Raw genomic sequence first — 25011 nt, 5'->3', positions numbered from 1 at the left:
CATGAACATTTTGAATAAAACAGTGCCAGACTATTACATGTGGGGCCCTGGGGCACCCCAAAAAATATTATTTGGTGATCCGTTTACTGGAACTTTCTGCATTTCATGAGGCTAAGAGCAAATGTTGCAGTTTCAAAGCTAATTTCCTGCAATTCTACACTTTTTGCCCATGGGGCAAAGATTTTTTGTTGTTGCTGTTTTATGCTGATCTCATGCTTTTGTTCACAATTTGCCATGAGGTTGCGAGATTGTTGTAGTTTTTAAAGCACATTTTCAGCTATTCTACACATTTTGTCATGAAGCTGAGAGAAAATGTTGCAGTTTTAAAGTTACTTTCCTGAAATTCAACATCATGTGCTATCTGGGGCCCCCTGACGTGCACTGCATGCCCGGTCGGTAATCTGGCCCTGTGAATAAACCACCTTTGGATTATTATCCAAAATATGCCTCTGGAGTCAAAATGACCCCAGCAGGGAGATGAGGGTTAAGATATTTGACTCGACATACATAGGAGAAAAGTGGAATGAATATTTTACATCAGACTTTTTCACAATAGCAAGTTCCCCCATTGTTATTATTGTCTCTTAGGGGCTGAACATCTTGGGGCTCTAAAAGTATAGCTGTGCAGCGTGTGTTGCTGTGTAACTCGATTGGTGTGTTGTCCATGAGGAGTGTGAAGTGAGAGTCAACATTACTGGTATAAATTAGAGTGATGTAGTCAAGAGCAGTGAGTAATGCATGCAAAATGGCTCTGCCAGTAAGGTTTCACTGGCTGATGCCAAAGCGTATAACTTCAATAGGCCAACTATGAGCACAGCAACATGAAAAAGAGAGGACCACTATTTAATGATGGTCTCTGTGGCTTGTATGTCATAATGGACACAAAACAGCAGTATAAGGCCCTATTTCTTCACTTTAGGAGATGATTTATGAATCTCTATCTGTCGATAAACCATATTGTGCAACTGTTTTTTCTGCTATGCTTGCAGATCCATTTGTCATCAGATCATGGTCTAATGTCTGAGCTTGTCAAAGTTGTGTAGTTTAACATGGAGCTTTATGTATAAGGGGAAAATGCTATCAATCTTAGAAAAAAGGGTTCCAAAATGGTTCTTCATCTGTCCCCAACCCAAAAAGGTAGAACCCTTTTGGGTTCCATGTAGAACCCTTTGTGAAAAGGAAAAGGGTTCTACATGGAACCAAAAAGGGTTCTCCAAAGGATTCTCCTATGGGGACCATTATAGGTTCTAGAGAGCACCTTTTTTTCTAAGAGTGTATTGATCTGTTTATTTCAACACCCAAAGCTATTGCTGTATGTACTACGTATTGTGCCAACAGACTGATTGCAGCTCAAAGTTCCATGTTGCTTTTTTTTATCGTAAAGGCCCTCAAATAAAATGCTAGAGAATATACAAAGTTATCACATGAGTGAAATGCAATTACTTTTTTTCAAGAATAGGAGTGGTTTCCAACCTGTGGTCTAGACTCACATTGGTCCATGACCTACCTCTCAAAGAAATGTGAAAACTGAAATGAAATGGGTCAGGTATTAATAACTATTACAGATGGTCACCAGAGAGGCCAAAGCATAGCCCATTCATGTCAAGGGAAAATATGACAAAGTGAACATTATAACTAGCTGTCATTCAGTTACACCAGGCTTTGGCTCAGTGGACTAACTCTGTCTTGAGATTAAGAGACAACTCAAGTCAGATACACCGTTGGTCACACCCACCTGAAGTTGATGGTGAATCGTGGGTCCACCTGAACTGTCCATTCACAGCGAGCGTTGGTGGGGTAACTTTCCAGGACTATGTGGCCCTGACCTTTACGGATCACTCCTCCACACTCTATAAACAGGAACAAAACCATTAAGAGCTCACATTTTACATGACCGTGCAATCAGGGTTTTATTTATTAGTGTAATTATATGTTTCATTATAATTAAATCATTGTGCTGTTGTGTAGCTCATACACAATATTTACTGAAGTATGTGCACACCCCTTCAAACTAGTGGATTCAGCTATTTCAGCCACATCCGTTACCGACAGGTGTATAAAATCTAGCACACATCCATGCAACCTCCATAGACAAACATTGGCAGTAGAATGGCCTAATGGAGGAGCTCGGTGACTTTCAATGTGACACCGTCATAGGATGCCCCCTTCCCACCAAGTCAGTTCATCAAATGTCTGCTCTGCTGGAGCTTCCCTGGTCAACTGTAAGTGCTGTTATTGTGAAATGAATATGTTTCGGAGCAACGGCTCAGCTGCGAAGTGGTAGGCCACACAAGTTCACAGAACGGGACCGCTGAGTGCTGAAGCGTGGAGCGTGTAAAAATCATCTGTCCTCTGTTGCTACACTTACTACCTAGTTCCAAACGGCCTCTGGAAGCAACATCAGCCCAATAACTGTGTGTCAAGAGCTTCATGAAATGGGTTTCCATGGCCAAGCAGCTGCACACACGCCTAAGATTACCATGCGCAATGCAGGCGTTGGCTGGAGTGTTGTAAAGCTCGCTGCCATTGGACTCTGGAGCAGTGAAACACGTTTTCTGGAATGATGAATCACGCTTCACTATCTGGCAGTCCGACAGATGAATCTGGGTTTGGTGGATGCCAGGAGAACGCTACTTGCCCCAATGCATAGTGCCAACTGTAAAGTTTGATGGAGGAGGAATAAAAGTCTGGGGCTGTTTTCCATGGTGCGTGCTAGGCCAATTAGTTCCAGTGAATTGAAATCTTAACGCTACAGCATATAATGACATTCTAGACAATTCTGTGCTTCCAGCTTTGTGGCAAGAGTTTGGGGAAGGCCTTTCCTGTTTCATCATCACAATGCCCCCGTGCACAAAGTGAGGTCCATACAGAATCTTTTTTTTTCAAGATCAGTGTGGAAGAACTTGACTAGCCTGCACAGAGACCTGACCTCAACCCCATTGAACACCTTTGGGATTAATTGGAACACCGACTGTGAGCCAGGCCTAATTGCGCAACATCAGTGCCCGACCTCATGCTCTTGTGGCTGAATGGAAGCAAGTCCCAGCAGCAATGTTCCAACATCTAGTGGAAAGCCATCCCAGAAGAGTAGAGGCTGTTATAGCAGAAAATGGGGGACCAACTCCATATTAATGCCCAAGATTTTGAAATAAGATGTTCGACGAGCAGGTGTCCACTGTCCACAAACTTGTGAACATGTAGTGTACAGTCTTGGCCAAAAGTTTTTTGAATGACACAAATATACATTTTCACAAGTTTGCTGCTTCAGTGTGTTTAGATATTTTTGTCAGATGTTACTATGGAATACTGAAGTATAATTACAAGCATTTCATAAGTGTCAAAGGCTTTTATTGACAATTACATGAAGTTGATGCAAAGAGTCAATATTTGCAGTGTTGACACTTATTTTTCAAGACCTCTAATATCCTCCCTGGCATGCTGTCAATTAACTTCTGGGCCACATCCTGACTGATGGCAGCCCATTCTTGCATAATCAATGCTTGGAGTTTGTCAGAATTTGTGGGTTTTTGTTTGTATGCTGGAAAGGCAATGTTCGTCACCAAACTGTTCCTGGATGGTTGGGAGAAGTTGCTCTCAGAGGATGTGTTGGTACCATTCTTTATTCATGGCTGTGTTCTTAGGCAAAATTGTGAGTGAGCCCACTCCCTAGGCTGAGAAGCAACCCCACACATGAATGGCCTCAGGATGATTTACTGTTGGCATGACACAGGACTGATGGTAGCGCTCACCTTGTCTTCTCCGGACAAACTTCTTTCCGGATGCCCCAAACAATCGGAAAGGGGATTCATCAGAGAAAATGACTTTACCCCAGTCCTCAGCAGTCCAATCCCTGTAACTTTTGCAGAATTTCAGTCTGTCCCTGATGTTTTTCCTGGAGAGAAGTGGCTTCTTTGCTTCTTTGCTTCCCCTCACTGTGTGTGTAGAAGCACTCACACCTGCCTGCTGCCATTCCTGAGCAAGCTCTGTACTGGTGGTGCCCCGATCCCGAAGCTGGATCAACTTTAGGAGATGGTCCTGGCGCTTGCTGGACTTTCTTGGGTGCCCTGAAGCCTTCTTCACAACAATTGAACCGCTCTCCTTGAAGTTCTTGATGATCCGATAAATGGTTGATTTAGGCGCAATCTTACTGGCAGCAGTATCCTTGCCTGTGAAGCCCTTTTTGTGCAAAGCAATGATGACGGCACTTGTTTCCTTGCAGGTAACCATGATTGACAGAGGAAGAACAATGATTCCAAGCACCACCCTCCTTTTGAAGCTTCCAGTCTGTTATTCGAACTCAATCAGCATGACAGAGTGATCTCCAGCATTGTCCTCGTCAACACTCACACCTGTGTTAACGAGAGAATCACTGACATGATGTCAGCTGGCCCTTTTGTGGCAGGGCTGAAATGCAGCGCAAATTATTTTTGGGGATTCAGTTAGTTCATTTGCATGGCAAAGAGGGACTTTGCAATTAATTGCAATTCATCTGATCACTTTTCATAACATTCTGGAGTATATGCAAATTGCCATCATACAAACTGAGGCAGCATACAATGTGAAATTTATATTTGAGTCATTCTCAAAACTTTTGGCCATAACTGTATATGTAATTGCCATCTAAAGTTGAGTAATAGCATGATATTTACCAGTTACAGAGTTACATGGCATACATTAGGAAAAATACACTTCAAACGGGAGACAAATGAAGAATGCAGGCTGGTAAAAGTAAACAAAATGCACATTAACCACAGGCCTGCAGCCAAGTGCCACAAATACATGCCAAGTTTCTGCGGTTGATGAAAATACATCAGAAACCTATGCTTTCTCTAGAAATTATATTGTGAGATTCCAGAATGTTGACTAACACTATTTTGACTTTTCAGCTCCTTGAATGGAAAATCTATGAGACAATTAGCTCTTTTCCATGCAAAATACTGTTGTGCCAGAATTGTCTCCTATAGTAATTGGTATATACTGCACTGTAGGTACAGTATGGTATATGCCTATATAGAGGCATGGAAAGGAAGCGTGTTGACGTTACTTATAACCCTGATACAAGGTCAGATATTCTTTCATCCCCATAATGGTTTTGGTTGGAACTGGGGGAATAAAGTAATCTGATCCTAGATCTGTGGTTAAGGGCACATTTTACCCGTAGCGATGGTAGGAGGTAATGTGGGTAGAGGAATATGTGAGAATGAGTGTACTCACTCAAGCAGTCACCGCCTGACCAGCCGGGTCGACACTCAGCACAGTACTTCCCCTTGACAAAGAAATCATCTCTGGGGCCCCACGTCCCGTTGTTACACCGCTTACAGTTCTCAAATATGCTGCAACCTAAGAGAGAGAGAAGAAGAGAGGGGAAAATGGTGGAGTAAGAGAGACAAAGACTGAGAGGTTAGATAGAAAGAAAGATGGAGCCGGCACAGCATCAAGTAGAAAGTGCTGACTGAAAACTGAAACGTCTGAAACCTCTTCACCATACAGTACCTTCAGAAGGTATTCATACCCTTGAATTATTCCACATTTTGTTGTGTTACAGCCTGAATGTAAAATATATTAAATATTATATTTCTCACCCATCTACACACACTACCCCATAATGACAAATTGAAAACATGTTTTTAGAAATATTTATTTATTGAAAATGAAATACAGACATATCTCATTTGCATAAGTATTCTCACCGATTTGATATGACACTCCAAATTGAGCTCAGATGCATCCAATTTCCTTTGATCGTCCTTGAGATGTCACTATGACTTGGAGTACGCCTGTGGCCAATTCAATTGTTTGGACATGATTTAGAAAGAAACACACCTGTCTATATAAAGTCTCATATGTCAGAGCATAAACTATACCAGAGGAACTGTCCGTAGATCTCTGAGATAGAATTGGTGATGAGACATACTATATATGGGGAAAGGTATAAAACACTATATTGAATGTTGAAAGGTTCCAAGACTAAAGTGGTGTCCATAATTGGGAAATTGAAAAAAATATGGAATTACCCAGAATACCTAGTGCTGGCTGTCTGACCAAACTGAGCAACCGTGCAAGGAGGACCTTGGTCAGGGAGGTGACCAAAACCCCAGTGACCACTCCGATGAACCTACAGAGTTCCTTGGCTGAGATGGGATAAACCTGCTAGAAGGAGAACAGTCTCTACAGCACTTCATAAATCTGGGCTTCATGGGAGTGGCCAGACAGAAGCCATTCCTGAGATAAAGGCACATGATAGCATGCCTGGAGTTTGCAAAAAGGCACGTGAAAAACTCTGAGAGCATGTAACTGAAAATGTTATGTTTGTGCTTTTCTAAAAAACAATTTCTGTTTTCATGCAAGTGACTGATTGAACTAATCCTTACTGTCAGTATCTGCAATTTGGCAGTAGGCCAAGACCCTTGTTTTGAGAATGAAAGATATCTCAGTTTCAAGGTCTCAGCTTAGAGAGAAGAAGCCTCGTGATGTATTGGTCTGTCACATGCATGAAGCGAACGTTAATGATGAATTAATTATGAATGATGGATAAGCTAAACCATGCAAATATAACTTGTATGCAGTATACAAGAGATCAAGATACAAGAGAACTAACAGGATCGCCCTGGTAGAACTCCTGAAAGATGTTTACGATGGTGCAAAAATAGAAAACAATAGAATAAAACCAATCAAACTGAACATAAAAAGAGAGGTTACCATAAGTCTTAAATCAAATAATAGCACGAAGGGAATGTGATTGTGAGTTGCATGAGTGTAGTGAATGTGGATGTGAGAGTTGTGTGAGTGTGGAAATGATTAAGATTATTAAAAGTTCTATATATAGATTTTAATTTTTTCTTTTGTTACTTCATCAGATCTCTAGTAAGTCATTATACTCTTCTTTACCAATTCCTCCTTCAGACATGTGCTCTATTCATACAGGGGTTTAGATATTTACACTAGTTGTTGTGTTTAACAGCATATTCAGGAATAGTACTTTCTCCTTTCATATCTCTCACATACACAGATTCCCTATATAACTTTACGGATCATAAATGCCTACCGACATCCACACCACTCATGTGCAACGACATCACCATATGTATCTTCAACTGTTCTTTTGCTGCTACTTTTGCACTACTATTAGTAGTGGCTGCAGACACACATAGACACTTCTTAGGTATACGATTATGTGGTCTGAACACTATGTCTGAAGAAAACCAGGCACAGCTCATCACCCGTCTAACACCATTCCTACCATGAAACATGGTGGGGGTAGTATCGTGCTATAGGGATGCTTTTCAGCGGGAGACTGGGAGACTGGTAAGGATAGAGGAAACAATGAATTGAGCCAAACACAGGCAAATCTCTGATGAGACCCTGCTTCAGAGTGCAAACGACCTTAAACTGGTGGGCAAAGATTTACGTTCCAACAGGACAATGACCCCAGGCATACAGCCAAAGTAACGCTCTAATAGTTTCAGAACAAGAATGTGAAAGTCATTGAGTGGCCCAGCCGAATCCCAGACTTGAATCCAATTGAAAATATGTGGAAAGACTTGAAGATTGCTGTCCACTGCCACTCCCAATCTAACTCAACAGAGCTTGAGATTCTGCAAGGAAGAATGTGCAATGCTGATACAGACATACCCAAGACGACTCAAAGCTGTAATCGCCGCCAAAGGTGCTTCTACAAAGTCAGGGTTGTGAAATCTTATGCATATTAGATATTTCTGTAATTACTTTTCAATAAATGTGGGTTATGAATACTTTCTGAAAGTACTGTAAGTGTGATGCATTCAGTCACAGTCTTGGTTTGCCCATTCCCAATTACTATGGACGGTTTCAATCGGTCCCATACACCTACTGCATTCCCCTTAGTGCCTGTTAGCTCTTTACATCAGACCTGCTAAACTCATCAGGCTCCTCTTGCACTGTAACAGGGTAACAGAACAGAAAAAAACAGCTTCCTGAAATAGAAATGTCCAGAAAACCCCCAGAAGGACTGAGTTTCAGATAGGATATATTTTCACATTGGAGGTTCTATGGTGCTCTGTGTTGCAGACATCCTGAGGACAGGCAGGGCGTCAGGGAGACGGACATCAGAGACACAGCAGCAGGACATATAAACACCAACAGGTATCAGTGTAAACATCAAATGACTTTACCATGTCTCCTCCACCATCTACATGCAGTACACTCAGGATAGAGAGGGATGGAAAAGGGTTTACTGTATAAGATTTACAGGAAAAGTCCTTTATAAGTGCATACTTCAGCCTTTTACTATTTCAGTGAAATCTGGCCAATAGTTGAGGCAGAGGAGTATGTTGTGAAGTTGGAACAGACAAACAACATATTTTCATAAGTGAAAAGATTAGCATATTCTGATAGGTAAACAAGTCTTGCAACAACTTGTGGTGAAATATAATAACTACGCATTGTGCCTTTTGAGCAATGAGTTTTCTCTGAGGTTATATATGCTGTATTGACTTTGTTATTGCCAACACACCTCCCCCTCAGAGTAAATACACAACAGGAGAGCAACATAAAGGGGTGCCCTCAATGAAAGCAAATGTAATGAATTGTACAATGTTTCTCAATAGCTTGCTATTTTCTGGAAAATAATGAGGGTTAGGCATTTCTCTCTAATGTGGTTGGTCTAAACTTATTGCATTTCACTCTACATGGCCCAACCTCACTGCCATTGTATGTCGGCTAGGCTTATAAGAGAGCCTTGAAGGCAGATGGCATACAGACTAAAACATCAGTAAAGACATGACACTGGATCTAATGGGTACTGTACAAGGCAGATGTTTCAGAAATGTACTGGTAGAATAGCCTCCTCCACACTGTGTGTACTTGCAAATGAAACAAGTATTAACAAATCCAGCACTAAGGCATAATGGAACTCCATGTATCTGACCATGTTGTTGTTAATCAAATCTTATACAGAGTGTGCATTCAACCAGTGCTCCACAGGTTTACCAGATAAAATAACCTAAATGGAGAAGTACTCCCCAAGTTTTGAGCCAGCATGGCGATCTTGGACAGGTTTACCTGGGTGGATGATGCAGGGGTCACACTCGTTGACTGCGTTGCGGCAGCAGGGCACAGCGTAGCCAACAGGGGTGCCCTGGAAAGGACACTTACAACGGATGACGTCATACTCACAGCAGCCCCGACACATGACGTTCCATTCTGGGCCCGGGCAGTGGTTATACAGGTACCTGTAGTCTGGGAACAAACCAGCACACCTGGGTCAAATACATTTTTTCTAATTCACTTTTCTTTAAATCAGGGGAGCCCAATTGAGACCAGGGTCTCATTTTCAATGCTACCCCGAGACCAAGAAGTAAAATAAAATACAAATATGTAACAAGATACAATAACAAGTACATTACATTAGAACGTCACTAACATTCAGACATCATAAACAAGTTATTACATCAATCAATCAATCAATAAATCAACACAATTGCACACCTCAGTGAACTAATATATCATCAGAGTTTGAAAATGCCCTAGTGTAACCAGGGAATCCAAATGTAATGAATCTTGTAAGTGATTCCAAAAATGTGGAGCGTGAAAACTAAAAGCTGATTTCCCTAATTCCGTGGAGACCCAAGAAATCTGAAGAGCTAACCAACACTGTGAACGGGTTTGATATCTCATTATTTTATACATTAGCAAAGAAGTTAGATAAGTTGGAAGCTTGTGTAGAAGGGCTTTGTGAACAAAAAGGGAGTAATGAATTGATCTATGGGACTTTAATGAGGACCAGCCAACCTGTTGATACAGGATGCAGTGGTGTGTACTAAAACTGTCACCAATGATAAAACGAATGGCGCTATGGTGGACGGCATCCAAAGGTTTAAGAGTAGTGGCTGCTGCAATCTGGTAAATGATGTCACCATAATGAACTGTCAGGAAGGTGTACTGTACAATTTGCTTCCTGATATTTAGGGAGAGGCAAGATATATTCCTTTTTTTGCTTTTTTAACCAGGGATAGACATCCATTTCTCAAATGTCTGATGGACTGCCAATCAGATGTAGAATCAGTTTGTCTTGCAGTCAGACATAGGATCAGCCCATCGAAATGTCTTTCCTGTCATTTCTTAGACAATTCATGTGTAAAACAAGGATTACAACGGTCTTTTACCCTTAGTTTTTTGTATTTATCTGCAACAGAGTTAACAGGGAAATAACACAATTAAGGGCCTGATCCGAGTCAGTGATAGATGACACAACCCCCCAGTCATTCAAACCCAGCTCAGACAAAGAAAAAATGTGCTCATTAAAATTCAAAATAATTATCTTTGTAATAACGCATGAGCGAGATTTGGGTAGTTTAACATCTCTTATACAGGCAACGCGACAATGGTCACTGAACTCATTGGCACATATCCCATTGGCTGTAAACGTATGAAGGGCATTTGTTAGAATAATATCTAATTGAGTAGATTTTTCTGGGCAAACAAGCCACGGATCACCACTGTGAAATGCCTAGATGTTGAATCCAGCCATATGGATGCAGCCTCTCTATACACATGTTCCTCCTCTGCCTGCTCATCTGTGTGTGTTTTGTCATATTGTATTACATCCGACATCATTCATTTGTTAATGGCAAATACATTAACAATCAAGTGTTGCAAGATGGCAAACACATTATTGAATCAAATCATTAATCATAAACTAAATTGAATTATGTGGCAGGCTGGCAGCACCAATGTTGACCCTCTCTCCATGTGTTAGGTTGGTACACAATAAATCTGAGGAACATTTAGTCGGATATTGATTTGATCTGAGGTCCTTTTAAACTGAACAGATTTCATTATGTAACTGTGGAGAAGTCTGAGCAGAGACAAGTGGAAATTCATCTGAGATGAATGTGGAAAGAGAGAGAGAGGGGAGAGAGAGAGAGAGAGAGAGAGAGAGAGAGAGAGGGAGAAAGAGGGGAGAGAGACAGAGAGAGAGAGAGAGAAAGACAGAGAGAGAGAGAGAAAGACAGAGAGAGGGAGAAAGAGGGGAGAGAGAGAGAGAGAGAAAGACAGAGAGAGGGAGAAAGACAGAGAGAGAGAGAAAGAGAAAGACAGAGAGAGGGAGAAAGAGGGGAGAGAGACAGAGAGTGGCCTCAGACATGGCACCGTGTCATCAATACGGAACACTCTTCTCTTCGCAGCATTCTACACATTCCCTCCCACCACCAGTCCAATCATAATATCCTTCTTTCCTCTCCCTCCCTCTCTCGTTTTCTCTCTCTCTCTTTCTCTCTCACTCTCTCTTCCTAACTTCTCTTTCTTCCCTGCATTTAAGACTTCTACATACATGTTCCCAGTTTTCATGAGGTGTAACTGCAGCCAACAAGGCCTGAACTGTTAATCTAAACTCAGAAAAAAAAGAAACGTCTTCTCACTGTAAACTGTGTTAATTTTCAGCAAACTTAACATGTGTAAATATTTGTATGAACATAACAAGATTCAACAACTGAGACATAACTAAACAACTTCCACAGACATGTGACTAACAGAAATGGAAGAATGTGTCCGTGAACAAAGGGGGGGGGGGGGGGGGGGGGGGGTCAAAATCAAAAGTAACAGTCAGTATCTGGTGTGGCCACCAGCTGCATTAAGTACTGCAGTGCATCTCCTCCTCATGGACCGCGCCAGATTTGCCAGTTCCTGCTGTGAGATGTTACCCGACTCTTCCACCAAGGCACCTGCAAGTTCCCGGACATTTCTGGGGGGGATTGGCCCTAGCCCTCACCCGCCGATCCAACAGGTCCCAGACGTGCTCAATGGGATTGAGATCCGGGCTCTTCGCTGGCCATGGCAGAACACTGATAATCCTGTCTTGCAGGAAATCACGCACAGAATGAGCAGTATGGCTGGTGGCATTGTCATGCTGGAGGGTCATGTCAGGATGAGCCTGCAGGAAGGGTAGCAGATGAGGGAGGAGGATGTCTTCCCTGTAACTCACAGCGTTGATTGCCTGCAATGACAACAAGCTCAGTCCGATGATGCTGTGACACACCACCCCTGACCATGACTGTCACACTCCACCTCCAAATCGATCCCATTCCAGAGTACAAGCCTCGGTGTAACACCCATTCCTTTGACGATAAACGTGAATTCGACCATCACACCTGGTGTGACGAAACCCCGACTCGTCAGTGAAGAGCACTTTTTGTCCTGTCTAGTCCAGCGACGGTGGGTTTGTGCCCATAGGTGACGTTGTTGCTGGTGATGTCTGGTGAAGATCTGCCTTACAACAGGCCTACAAACCCTCCGTCCAGCCTCTTGCGGACAGTCTGTGCACTGATGGAGGGATTGTGCATTCCTGGTGTAACTCGGGCAGTTGTTGCTGCCATCCTGTACCTGTCCTGCAGGTGTGAGGTTCGGATGTACCAATCCTGTGCAGGTGTTGTGACACGTGGTCTGCCACTGCGAGGAAGATCAGCTGTCCGTCCTTTCTCCCTATAGCACTGTCTTAGGCATCTCCCAGTACGGACATCTGCAGTCCTCATGCCTCCTTGCAGCATGCCTAAGGTGCGATCACGCAGATGAACAGGGACCCTGGGCATCTTTCTTTTTATGTTTTTCAGAGTCAGTAGAAAGGCACCCTCGGTGTCCTAAATATTCATAACTGTGACCTTAATTGCCTACCGTCTGTAAGCTGTTAGTGTCTTAACGACCTTCTACAGGTACATGTTCATTAATTGTTTATGGTTCATTGAACAAGCATGGGAAACAGTGTTTAAACCCTTTACAATGCAAAGTCATTTGGTTGAAGACAGTGTCCTGAAAAAGGAACAGTTCTTTTTTTGCTGAGTTTATTTCGGAGCTCTGTGGCTCTTTCCTCTGACCCAAAGTCCTGTTGCTATGCAGAGCTGATTCTCCATGGTAACAACCTCAATAGTACATACACACAGTACACATACAGTGAATGCACACGCACACGCATACGCACACACACACACACATGCATGCATACATACACAGGGGAGTATGTGAGTTAGTGTTGAGGCTTTGACTAATCTGTGAAAGGTTGTTTGTGGACAGTCAGCTGGACAGGAGATGTACAGGTGATGTCCTGGAATGCGGTTAGATATCCTTTCCTACAATCCCCCCATCTCTCTGGCCCTGTAACATTAATCAACTCATAAACGATATCCTACTTCAGGGGAGATCTGCACTTCTCCTTAAGAATCTCAATCTCATCTCTGCCATCCAAGGACAGTTCAGGAATGGCATACTATTTTCATCACTCAGAGAATAGATTGTGAGAGGCCAGGTCAAATGTATTATCAGTGCGTAATTATAAGTGAAGACAGTCAATTCAACTGCACTGCTGTCATACTTTGTTTGGAAAGCTCTATGAGTGATTTCGCAATTCAGGTTGTTTTGGATCGGTTCTTCTTTTGCTGACATATTATTGCTGTGGTAACACTGAAAAGAAGGGTTATGTTTCGTGTAAAACAACAACCTATGGAAAATGTTTTACTCCAGGGACAACAGGGAAGTCTTTACAGGGAATCCATCATTGTCATAATGTGTATTATCTGAGGATTCCAGTATAATTCCAGTGTGATGCCATTGAGCTATTGCTTATGTAACCAGTTGTCCCTTGCTCAATAAGCCTGTCCCTCCTCTTCAATACCTCCCAGATGGTTTTATGTGTGTCACGCCCTGACCTTAGAGATCCTTTTTATTCTCTATTTTGGTTAGGCCAGGGTGTGACTAGGGTGGGTACTCTAGTTTTTGCATTTCTATTTTGGCCTGGTATGGTTCCAATCAGAGGCAGCTGTCTATTGTTGTCTCTGATTGGGGATCATATTTAGGCAGCCTTTTCCCACCTGTTGTTTGTGGGATCTTGTTTTTGTATAGTTGCCTTGAGCACTGCAATACTGCACGTTTGTTATATTCTTTGTTGTTTTGGTTGTAAGTTTCACTATTAAGTATAATGTGGAACTCTACGCACGCTGCACCTTGGTCCACTCATTTCAAAAATCGTGACAATGTGTTCAAAGCACATGTGGCCCAGTGCTCTTGTTTTCATCCCTACTCATCTCTTTTGTATTGTATTGTGTCTTCTGCTTTGACTGTGTGTCTGCTTCTTCGGGGGGCACATAGAGGGAAACCGAGAGGGAGAGAGAGACATATAGAGAAACCGAGAGTGAGGGCATAAGAGAGGGAGGTTTGGAGAGTTGTTTACATAGAACATGCAGGGACATTTTACAAAGCTCTACAATACATTTGGACAGCCTCACCAGCATTGTTACTGGAGTTAATTACACATGCATTCAACCAGACAGCATCAGAGGCACGATCACTGTAAATGACCACAGAATGAACATAATAACCAACAAGCCCATGGGTTAGCCTCCAACCTGTTTATGTCCATTGTTAAAAGCCAACACTTAACAGCTTTACAGCATTAAGTTTTAAGAATAAAGAAGCTTCCATTTTTCCTCCAGCAGTTGCTAAATACCTTCCACGTATCCAGTCTGTTTATCTATTCATGCACCTAAGTTGGACTGTGAGGTGGCAACAATAAACGCATACTTTTATAAAAAGTAGACAGTCCACTTTGTCCTTGTCTCATATTGTTTGGTCATAGCTCAGCACTAAGTAAACCACCAGCAGCAGTCTGGAGGGGAGCCATAGTGGAGGCGACAGTGACTTAGTGCATCCTGTTATTTGTATGGGATCTGTTAAGTGTCTGGGTAGACTAATCTAGCCCTCGTAGTTATTGGCTTGGACTCCATCTACCCAGACTCACGTCTGCTTACACTCACTGATATACTTGTACATCAGTGTACAGACGCTAGGGTGGTAGAAACTGTCCAATAGTCATCCTCTTTCCTATAATTAGAGCACAGTGTGGATTACATAAGAACAAGGCTTGGTGTTATCAAATAAGAGACACAGTGTGTCATTAAAATGAAATCAATGTTGGCATTATTGCTTAATTGACCGCTGTTGCTGTAGATTAACTACACGATTTGTAAACCAAGTTCTGGTCCATATACAATAGTAGACAAAAGTTTGGACACACCTACTCATTCAAGGGTATTTCTTTATTTTTGATACTTTCTGCTCTGTAGAATAATAGTGAACACATTTATATTTGAGATTGTTCAAATAGCCACCCTTTGCCTTGATAACAGCGTGAACAAATTGAAAAAAAGGGGCTAATCCTGAAGAGGTTAACCAGCATGGCTACCAAAGCATTCCATGTGAAGCTGAATGAGAGAATGACAAGAGTGGTCAAAGCTGTCATCAAGCCAAAGGGTGGCTACTTTGAATAATCTAAAATATAGTTTGATTTGTTTAACACTTTTTTGGTTACAACATGATTCCATATGTGTTATTTCATAGTTTTGATGTTTCCACTATTATTCTTCAATGTAGAAAATAGTAAAAATAAAGAAAAACCCTTGAATGAGTAGGTGTGTCCGAACCTTTGACTGGTACTGTACATCCAGGGTGGTTACTGATGTGATTACCTTACATTTGAACTCGTCAGGGCTCAGACTATCACTGAGTTATCAGATTGTGAGTGAACTGAGGATCCTCTTGGGATGTTGAGGTGTCGACGGTCTCCTTCTGCTTAGTGACAGTTTAACTGGCCTATAAATTAGGCTCGTATACCAGGCTGATTTGGCATGCTGTGGGAATTGATTTATATTGGCCTACAGGGAAACTACAAGAGAGGGTCAACAGGTTTTTTGGCGCGTCTGGCATTCATATCGATTGAAACATCGTCTCCGGCCTCCAGAGATGCTAAAGTCATGCTTTGTAATGTCCCAAATGGAATTGATGAGCTGCCCCAAGCACATTCCTGTCATATCATACACACTATAGAATGTCATAATTGAACTTATTAATGTGATCTAAGGGGTACCATGTGTGTGCAAAGCTGTCATCAAGGCAAAGCGTGGCTACTTTGAAGAATCTCAAATATATTTTGATTTATGGTTAATACTGTACATGATTCCATATGTGTTATTTCATAGTTTTGATGTATTCACTATTATTTTTGAATGTAGAAAATAGTACAAATAAAGAAAAACCTGGAATGAGTAGGTGTGTCAAAACTTTTGACTGGTACTCTATATCAACCACATTTTGTTATGTTACAGCCTTATTCTAAAATGGATTAAATAGAACAAATTCCTCAGCAATCTAAACAAAATACCTCACAATGACAAAGCGAAAACAGGTTTTTAGAAATGTTTTGCAAATGCACTAAACTTAAAAACAGAAATACCTTATTTACATAAGTATTCAGACCCTTTATTATAAGGCTCGAAGTTGAGCTCAGGTGCATCCTGTTTCCACTTATCACCCTTGAGATATTTCTAAAACATGGAGTCAATTCTATTGATTGGACAAGACTTGGAAAGGCACACACCTGTCTATGTAAGGTTGCATGGTTGACAGTGCATGTCGGAGAAAAAATAAGCCATGGGGTTGAAGGAACTTTCCGTATAGCTCAGAGACATGACTGCATAGAGGCATAGATCTGGGGAAGGGTACCAAAAACTTGCAACATTGAAGGTCTCCAAGAACACAGTGACTTCCATCATTCTTAAATGGTAGAGAGTTGGGACCACCAAGACTCTTCCTAGAGCTGGCCGCCCGGCCAAACTGAGCAATCAAGGGAGACGGGCTTTGGTCAGAGAGGTGGTCAAGAACCTGATGCTCACTCTGACAGAGCTCCAGAGTTCCTCTGTGGAGATGGGAGAACCTTATAGAAGGACAACCATCTCTGCAGCACTCCACCAATCAGGCCTTTAAAGTAGTGTGGACAGATGGAAGCCACTCCTCAGGAAAAGGCAAATAACAGCCCGCTTGGAGTTTGCCAAAAGACACCTAAAGGACTCTCAGACCATGAGATACAAGATTCTCTGGTCTGATGAAGCCAAGATTGAACTCATTGGCCTGAATGCCAAGTGTCATGTCTAGAGGAAATCTGGTGGTTTCAGCATCATGCTGTGGGGATGTTTTTCAGTGGCAGGAAGACTAGTCAAGATCGAGGGAAAGATTAATGGAGCAAAGTACAAAGAGATTCTTCATGAAAACCTGCTCCAGAGCGCTCAGAGGCTCAGACTGGGACGAAGGTTCACCTTCCAATACTACAACGACTCTAATCACACAGCCAAGACAATGTAAGAGTGGCTTCGGGAAAAGTCTCTGAATGTCCTTGAGTGGCCCAGCCACGAACTTGAACCCGATCAAACATCTCGATCAAAACCCGATCAAACAACCCGATCAAACATGAACCATGCATGAGAACACCAGCTGTTTTGGATGACTGTGTGTTCACGCTCTCTGTACCAGAATGCATACTCAGAGCATGTGCTGACCAGCTGCCAAGTGTCTTCACTGACATTTTCAACCTTTCCCTGACCCAGTCTGTAATACCTACAGTACATATTTTCAAGCAGTACACAAAGTCCCTGTGCCCAAGAACGCCCCGTAGCATTCACATCTGTAGCCATGAAATACTTTGAAAGTCTGGTCATGGGTCACATCAACACCATCATCCGAGACACCATGGATTCGCATACTGCCCCAACAGATTCACAGATGACACAAAGTATATTGCACTCCACACCGCCCTTTCCTAACTGGACAAAAGGAACACCTACGTGAGAATGCTGTTTATTGACAACAGCTCAGCATTCAACACCATAGTGCCCTCCAAGTTCATTGCCAAGCTAAGGACACTGGGACTGAACACCTTCCTCTGCAACGGGATCCTGGACTTCCTGACCGGCTGCCCCCTGGTGGTGAGGGCAGGCAACAACACATCTGCCACGCTGACCCTCAACACTGGGGCCCCTCAGCGGTGCGTGCTTAGTCCCCTCCTGTATTCCCTATTCACCCACGACTGTGTGGCCGTGGACAACTCTCACACCATCATTGCATTTGCCAACGACACGACGGTGGTAGGCCTGATCAACGATGACTATTAGACAGTCTATAGGGAGGAGGTCAGAGACTTGGCAATTTGGTGCCAGGACCCCCTTAAAGTCAGTGAAACAAAACAAAGATCTACAGCTGCACAATTGAGAGCATCTTTACTGGCTGCATCACCTCTTGGTATGGAAAACTGCTTGGCATCTGACCATAAGCAGCTACAGAGGGTAGTGTGTACGGACCACGAATCACTGAGGCTGAGCTCCCTGCCATCCATTCCTGCTATACCAGGCAGTGTCAGAGGAAAGGGCCTAAAGACTCCAGCCACCCAAGTCATAGACTATTTTCTCTGCTACCACACGGCAATCGGTACCGGAGAGCCATGTCTGTGACCAAAAGACTCCTGAACAGCTTTTAACCTAAAGCTTTGCGTTAACCCCCTTTTTTGTTGTTGGACTGAATCTCTTGAGCTGGCTCTATGCACACTCACTGGACTCTACCCACACACTGACACATCCTACACTAACACTCCAACACACAAACACTACGTACACTCACACAACACACACACACACACACACACACACACACACACACACACACACACACACACACACACACACACACACACACACACACACATAGACATCACACACACACACACACACACACACACACACACACGCACACACTTTCACACTCTTCACATGCGATGCTGCTACTTTGTTGATAATCTATCCTGATTGCCTGGTCACTTTTACCCCTACCTACAGTTGAAGTCGGACGTTTACATACACCTTATCCAAATTCTTTTAAACTCAGTTTTTCATTCTTGACATTTAATCCTAGTAAAAATTCCCTGCCTTAGGTCTGTTAGGATCACCACTTTATTTTAAGAATGTGAAATATCAGAATAATAGTAGAGAGAATGGTTTATTTCAGCTTTTATTTATTTTATCACATTCCCAGTGGGTCAGAAGTTCACATACACTCATTAGTATTTGGTAGCATGGCCTTGGGTAACCTTTCAGGTTATGTCGATACAGGACACGTTTTACTGTGGATATAGATACTTTTGTACCTGTTTCCTCCAGAATCTTCACAAGGTCCTTTGCTGTTGTTCTGGGATTGATTTGCACTTTTTGCACCAAAGTACGTTCATCTCTAGGAGACAGAACGCGTCTCCTTCCTGAGCGGTATGACTGCTGCGTGGTCCAATAGTGTTTATACTTGCGTACTATTGTTTGTACAGATGAACTTGGTACCTTTAGGCATTTGGACATTTCTCCCAAGGATGAACCAGACTTGTGGATGTCTACAATTTACAATTTGTTTTCTGAGGTCTTGGTTGATTTTTTAAAGATTTTCCCATGATGCCAAGCGAAGTGGCACTGAGTTTGAAGCTAGGTCTTGAAATACATGCTAATGACTCAAATGATGTCAATTAGCCTATCGGAAGCTTCTAAAGCCATGACATAATTTCCTGGAATTTTCCAAGCTGTTTAAATGCACAGTCAACTTAGTGTATGTAAACTTCTGACTTACTGGAATTGTGATACAATGATTTATAAGTGAAATAATCTGTCTGTGAACAATTGTTGGAAAAATTACTTGTGTCATGCACAATATAGATGTCCTAACAGACTTGCCAAAACTATAGTTTTCTAACAAGAAATTTGTGGAGTGGTTGAAAATTGAGTTTTAATGACTCCAACCTAAGTGTATGTAAACCTCTGACTTCAACTGTACATATACATATTACCTGAACTGCGTACCTCGTACCCCTGCACATTGACTCAGTAACGGTACTCCTTGTATAGAGTCTCGTTATTGTAATTTTATTGTGCTAATATTTCCTTTTTTTATTTAGATAATTATTTGTACTTTTTAACTCTGCAGTGTTTGGAAAGGGCTTGTAAGTAAGCATTTCACGGTAAAATCTACACCTGTTGTATTTGGCGCATGTGACAAATACAATTAGATTCGATTTGACTTTGTTTCCTGAGACAAAGCTCTGCTGATAAGTCTATTATGTTTTGATCAGACCGTGACTAAAAGTATTCTCTCTGTCAGTGCTGGACCATGCAGGAATGCTGCTCTATCTCAGAGGGGAGCCCACTCCTCTACCTCTTCGCAGCTAATGACTGTTTACCAAGCCTCAATGGCAGTACATGTCTTCTGGGTCGTGCTTTGGCAGGTCTTATACAAAGCAAAGAGATATGTCTTACTGCCCTACAAACACACATTCGTGAGGCATACAGCTCAACACCTGAATAGCCCATACATCGCATAGTAACACTTTTGTGGGCAAGAAATTAGAGCTGGTGGGAACTGTGTGTGTGTGTGTGTACATGTATGTGTGGGGGTGCATGTTTGCTAAGGTGCAGAGAGTCAGTGCAGTTGGTCGGTCCATTTCAAGTGATTAGCAGTCTGATGGCTTGTGGATAGTCTGCCTGACGGTAAGGTAGTGAAACTTTCTATTTTTTTATGGGCCTAATAGCAAAGACATGTATTTTAACAGTAAACATGTATTACCTTTTATTTTGTCATGAACACAACCAATCATGATGTTTTCATCTGATTGTCAAGAGGAAAACATCATAATTCCAGCATCCAAACAGTGCACGGCCATGTGATAAAGGGACTGAGACATCTTTTGCAAAACACCCAACAGTGTAATAATATTCGGTGATTGTCCTTAAGCCTACATTTTTGTAGCCTGAATTAATTGATGCATCTTGCTGACACATTTTTGGTGCTGAAATACAGCTGTCTGTCCTGAGCTCACCTGCACAGGAAACTGTGAGGGCCCAGTTGATAATGTTGCAAGTTAGCTAGCAGAATGGACACAGTTTATACAATGTTGCAAGTGTGCTAGTGAAAACTCAAGACAGACAGTGAGAGAGGCAGAGTTGAGAGATGAATACAATTATTTTTTATCATTTATTTAGCTAGGCAAGTCAGTTAATGACAAATTCTTATTTACAATGACAGCCTACCCCAGCCAAACCCAGACATCGCTGGTGCAAATGTGTACCACCCTATGGGACTCCCAATCACAGCCAGATGTGATACAGCCTGGATTCAACCAGGGACTGTAACGACACCTCTTGCACTGAGATGCAGTTCCTTAGACCGCTGCACCACTCGGGAGCCCAAATTGAAAGAACCTGTACCAATTGTCACTGGTTTAAACCCTGACAGAGAGGTGTGTCGTTTAATTTGGAATAAGCTTTAATTATAATATTTACCACCGTAGCACAACCAATTGCATTTTTTTTTAAATACAGTGACTTGCAAAAGCATTCACCCCCCTTGGAGTTTTTCCTATTTTGTTGCATTACAACCTGTAATTTAAATGGATTTTTATGTGTATTTCAAGTAACGGACATACACAATATAGTCCAAATTGGCGAAGTGAAATTCAAAAATTACTTATTTAAAAAAATTAAAATCTGAAAAGTGGTGAGTGCATATGTATTCACCCATTTTGTTATGAAGCCCCTAAATAAGATCTGGTGCAACCAATTACTTGCACACAAGTGGTCTTTATTTAAGTGTCACATGATCTGTCACATGATCTCAGTATAAATACACCTGTTCTGAAAGGCCCCAGAGTCTGCAACACCACTAAGCAAGCGGCACCATGAAGACCAAGGAGCTCTCCAAACAAGTCTGGGACAAAGTTGTGGAGAAGTACAGATCAGGGTTGGGCTCTAAAAGAATACCAGAAACGTTAAACATTCCACGGAGCACCAATAAATCCATGATTAAAAAATTGAAAGAAAATGCACCACAACAAACCTGCCAAGAGAGGGCCATCCACCAAAACTCACGGACCAGGCAAGGACATTCATCAGAGAGGCAACAAAGAGACCAAAGACAACCCTGAAGGAGCGGCAAAGCTCCACAGCCGAGATGGAAGTATCTGTCCATAGGACCACAATTAACCTTACACTCCACAGAGCTGGGCATTACGGAAGAGTGGCCAGAAAAAAAGCCCCTGCTTAAAGAAAGAAATAGGAAAACACATTTGGTGTTCTCCAAAAGGCATGTGGGAGACTCCCCAAACATATGGTAGAAGGTACTCTGGTCAGATGAGATTAAAATGGAGCTTTTGGCCATCAAGGGAAATGCTATGTCTGGCGCAAACCCAACACCTCTCATCACCCCGAGAATACCATCCTCACAGTGAAGCATGGTGGTGGCAGCATCATGCTGTGGGGATGTTTTTCATCGGCAGGGACTGGGAAACTGGTCAGAATTGAAGGAATGATGGATGGCGCTAAATACAGGGAAATTCTTGAGGTAAACCTGTTTCAGTCTTCCAGAGATTTGAGACTGGGATGGAGGTTCACCTTCCAGTATGACAATGACCCTAAGCATATTGCTAAAGCAACACTCAACTGGTTTAAGGAGAAACCTTTAAATGTCTTGGAATGGCGTAGTCAAAGCCCTGACCTCAATCCAATTGAGAATCTGTGGTATGATTTAAAGATTGTTGTACACCAGTGGGAGCCATCCAACTTAAAAAAGCTGGAGCAGTTTTGCCTTGAAGAATGGGCAAAATTCCCAGTGGCTAGATGTGCCAAGATTTTGAGAAATACCCCAATAGACTTGCAGCTGTAATTGCTGCAAAAGGCAGCTCTACAAAGTATTGACTTTGGGGGGGGGGGGATAGTTAAGCACGCTCAAGTTTGCAGGTTTTATTTCATATTTGTTGTTTGTTTCTCAATACAAAATATTTTGCATCTTCGAAGTGGTAGGCATGTTATGCACATCAAGTGATACAAACTCCCCAAAAATCTACTTTAATTCCAGGTTGTAAGGCAACAAAATAGGAAAAAAGGGGAGGTGAATACTTTCGCAAACCACTGTAGGAGAATGGTTACATTAGAGACCCCCCAAAAGTTCGACTTTTGTTGCATTTAGGGAAGCTCAGGTCCGTCCCACCCCCCCATCCCACGCAATGGAAATGGCATCGTCCATGGATCTGTTGGAGCGGTAGGCAACTTGGATTGTGTATGACGTGCTGGCCTTGATGAGGGCCATGACCAGTCTCTCGAAGCACTTCATGATGACTAGGGTGAGTGCGACAGGGCTATCGTCATTTAGGCATGTCACGTGGTTTTCTTGGGCACTGGGACAATGGTGGTTTCCTTGAAACTACAGCCTGGTGGTCTTCTTAGTCTACAGCCTGGGACAGTAAACTCCCCACGTAAGTAATTTTCCAAGCTTTTGGCTGGGCATTCGGAGTTCAGTGTGGTTTGCGTGGTTTCTATGGTATTATGTAATTGGTATCTGGTTTTTCCACCCCTGATGTTATGCTGCCGTGAGATGTGCTCCAACATGAAACTAACGTGTATGGGGTTTAGGCACATGTTGTATATGCAGCTTTGATGTGGATCCAGAAGCTGACATCATTGTTTTTCAGGGCCGAACAGATCAGTCACGGGAGCTGGGAACTTGCTGGTATGACTATCTCTGACCCCTGTCCTACTGCCCTGCTACCCCATTGCCTTACTGCCCCCTCCATTCACAGGTCACACACAGTAACAAGACCTTAGAAGAGGTAATACACCAACATTGAAACACAAGGAGCCTGTAAAGAACAAACAATATTGACTGATACACCAGATCCAATGTGTGGCTGCTCTGTCTGATACACACTGGGCTAGGAATGTACTTATTGTGCAGAATATGGTTGGCCAAAAAACAAATATTAGCCATAAACCAGCATGCACACCACCCCTGGCAGCATGCCATCCCATATCAATCCACTGGAGTCTCCCTATAGGTGTCCATTTTGGGTCAATCTCAAGGTTGCTTCGCAGCCTCTTTATTTGTTGTGTATAAAACATCAATGTTGACAAGTTCCAGGCTCACATCTGTGGAGCCACACTGCCTTCCATTCCTCTCAGCTCTGATTTCACATCCAAATGCTTTCAGTGTGTGTGTGTGTGTGTGTGTGTGTGTGTGTGTGTGTGTGTGTGTGTGTGTGTGTGTGGACGTGTTTAACTAGTACTTGTGGGGACCAGAGGTCCGACTGCGTGCGTGTGTGTGTGTGTGAGTTGACTGTCTGCAGCAGCTGTCTGGTATTTTGGGGCCTGAGCAATTTAGGGCCGTGGAACAGGAAACTCCTCTGGGTGGTGTATGTAGGGATGGTATGTGTTGGGGATACTGTAAAAGACAGTGGAGGAGTTTCCTGTTCAAGCATGGACTGTGATACAGTTGAAGTCGGAAGTTAACATACACCTTAGCCAAATACATTTAAACTCAGTTTTTCACAATACTTGACATTTTATGCCCTGTCTTAGGTCAGTTAGGATTACCACTTTATTTTAAGAATGTGAAATGTCAGAATAATAATAATATTAGAGAGAATTATTTATTTCAGCTTTTATTTCTTTCATCACACTCCCAGTGGGTCAGAAGTTTAAATATACTCAATAAGTATTTGGTAGCATTGTCTTTAAATTGTTTAACTTGGGGCAAATGTTTCGGGTAGCCTTCCACAAGCTTCCCACAATACGTTGGGTGAATTATGGCCCATTCCTCCACACAGAGCTGGTGTAACACGCTTTTTCAGTTCTGCCCACAAATGTTCTATAGGATTGAGGTAAGGGCTTTGTGATGGCCACTCCAATACCTTGACTTTGTTGTCCTTAAGCCATTTTGCCACAACTTTGGAAGTATGCTTGGGGTCATTGTTCATTTGGAAGACCCATTTGCAACCAAGCTTTAAAACTTCTTATGGATCAAATCTCTTTAGCGGGATCCATTTGACAACATCCGGTGAAATGGCAGAGCGCCAAATTCAAATTAAATTATTATAAATATTTAACTTCCATACAATCACAAGTGGAATACACCAAATTAAAGCTGAACTTCTTGATAATCCAGCCAAAAAGGCTTTACGGCAAAAGCAAAGTATGAGATTATCTGAGGACAGCACCCCATCATACAAACACTATCATATTTCAACCCAGCAGGCTCGACACAAAACTCTGAGATAATGATATAATTCATACCTTGGAAGATCTTCTTCTGTTGGCACTCCAATATGTCCCATAAACATCACAAATGGTCCTTTTGTTCAACAAA

General features: G+C 42.4%; 1 protein-coding gene across 1 annotated transcript in view; it reads right to left on the bottom strand.

Moving 5' to 3' along the window:
• Positions 1-25011, bottom strand: part of LOC110522315 (inactive serine protease PAMR1) — a 57762-nt gene that overhangs the window by 27995 nt on the left and 4756 nt on the right. Inside the window, exons 2-4 of the mRNA XM_036977027.1 lie at positions 9040-9216; positions 5215-5340; positions 1736-1850 (exon numbers count right to left, since the gene is read on the bottom strand). Coding sequence (XP_036832922.1) covers positions 1736-1850; positions 5215-5340; positions 9040-9216 — 418 coding nt within the window. The remainder of the gene's footprint in view (positions 1-1735; positions 1851-5214; positions 5341-9039; positions 9217-25011) is intronic.

The sequence above is a fragment of the Oncorhynchus mykiss genome, chromosome 1 (genome assembly GCF_013265735.2).
Source record: "Oncorhynchus mykiss isolate Arlee chromosome 1, USDA_OmykA_1.1, whole genome shotgun sequence".
NCBI lineage: Eukaryota > Metazoa > Chordata > Actinopteri > Salmoniformes > Salmonidae > Oncorhynchus > Oncorhynchus mykiss.
This window is presented reverse-complemented; position numbering and strand designations above follow the sequence as displayed.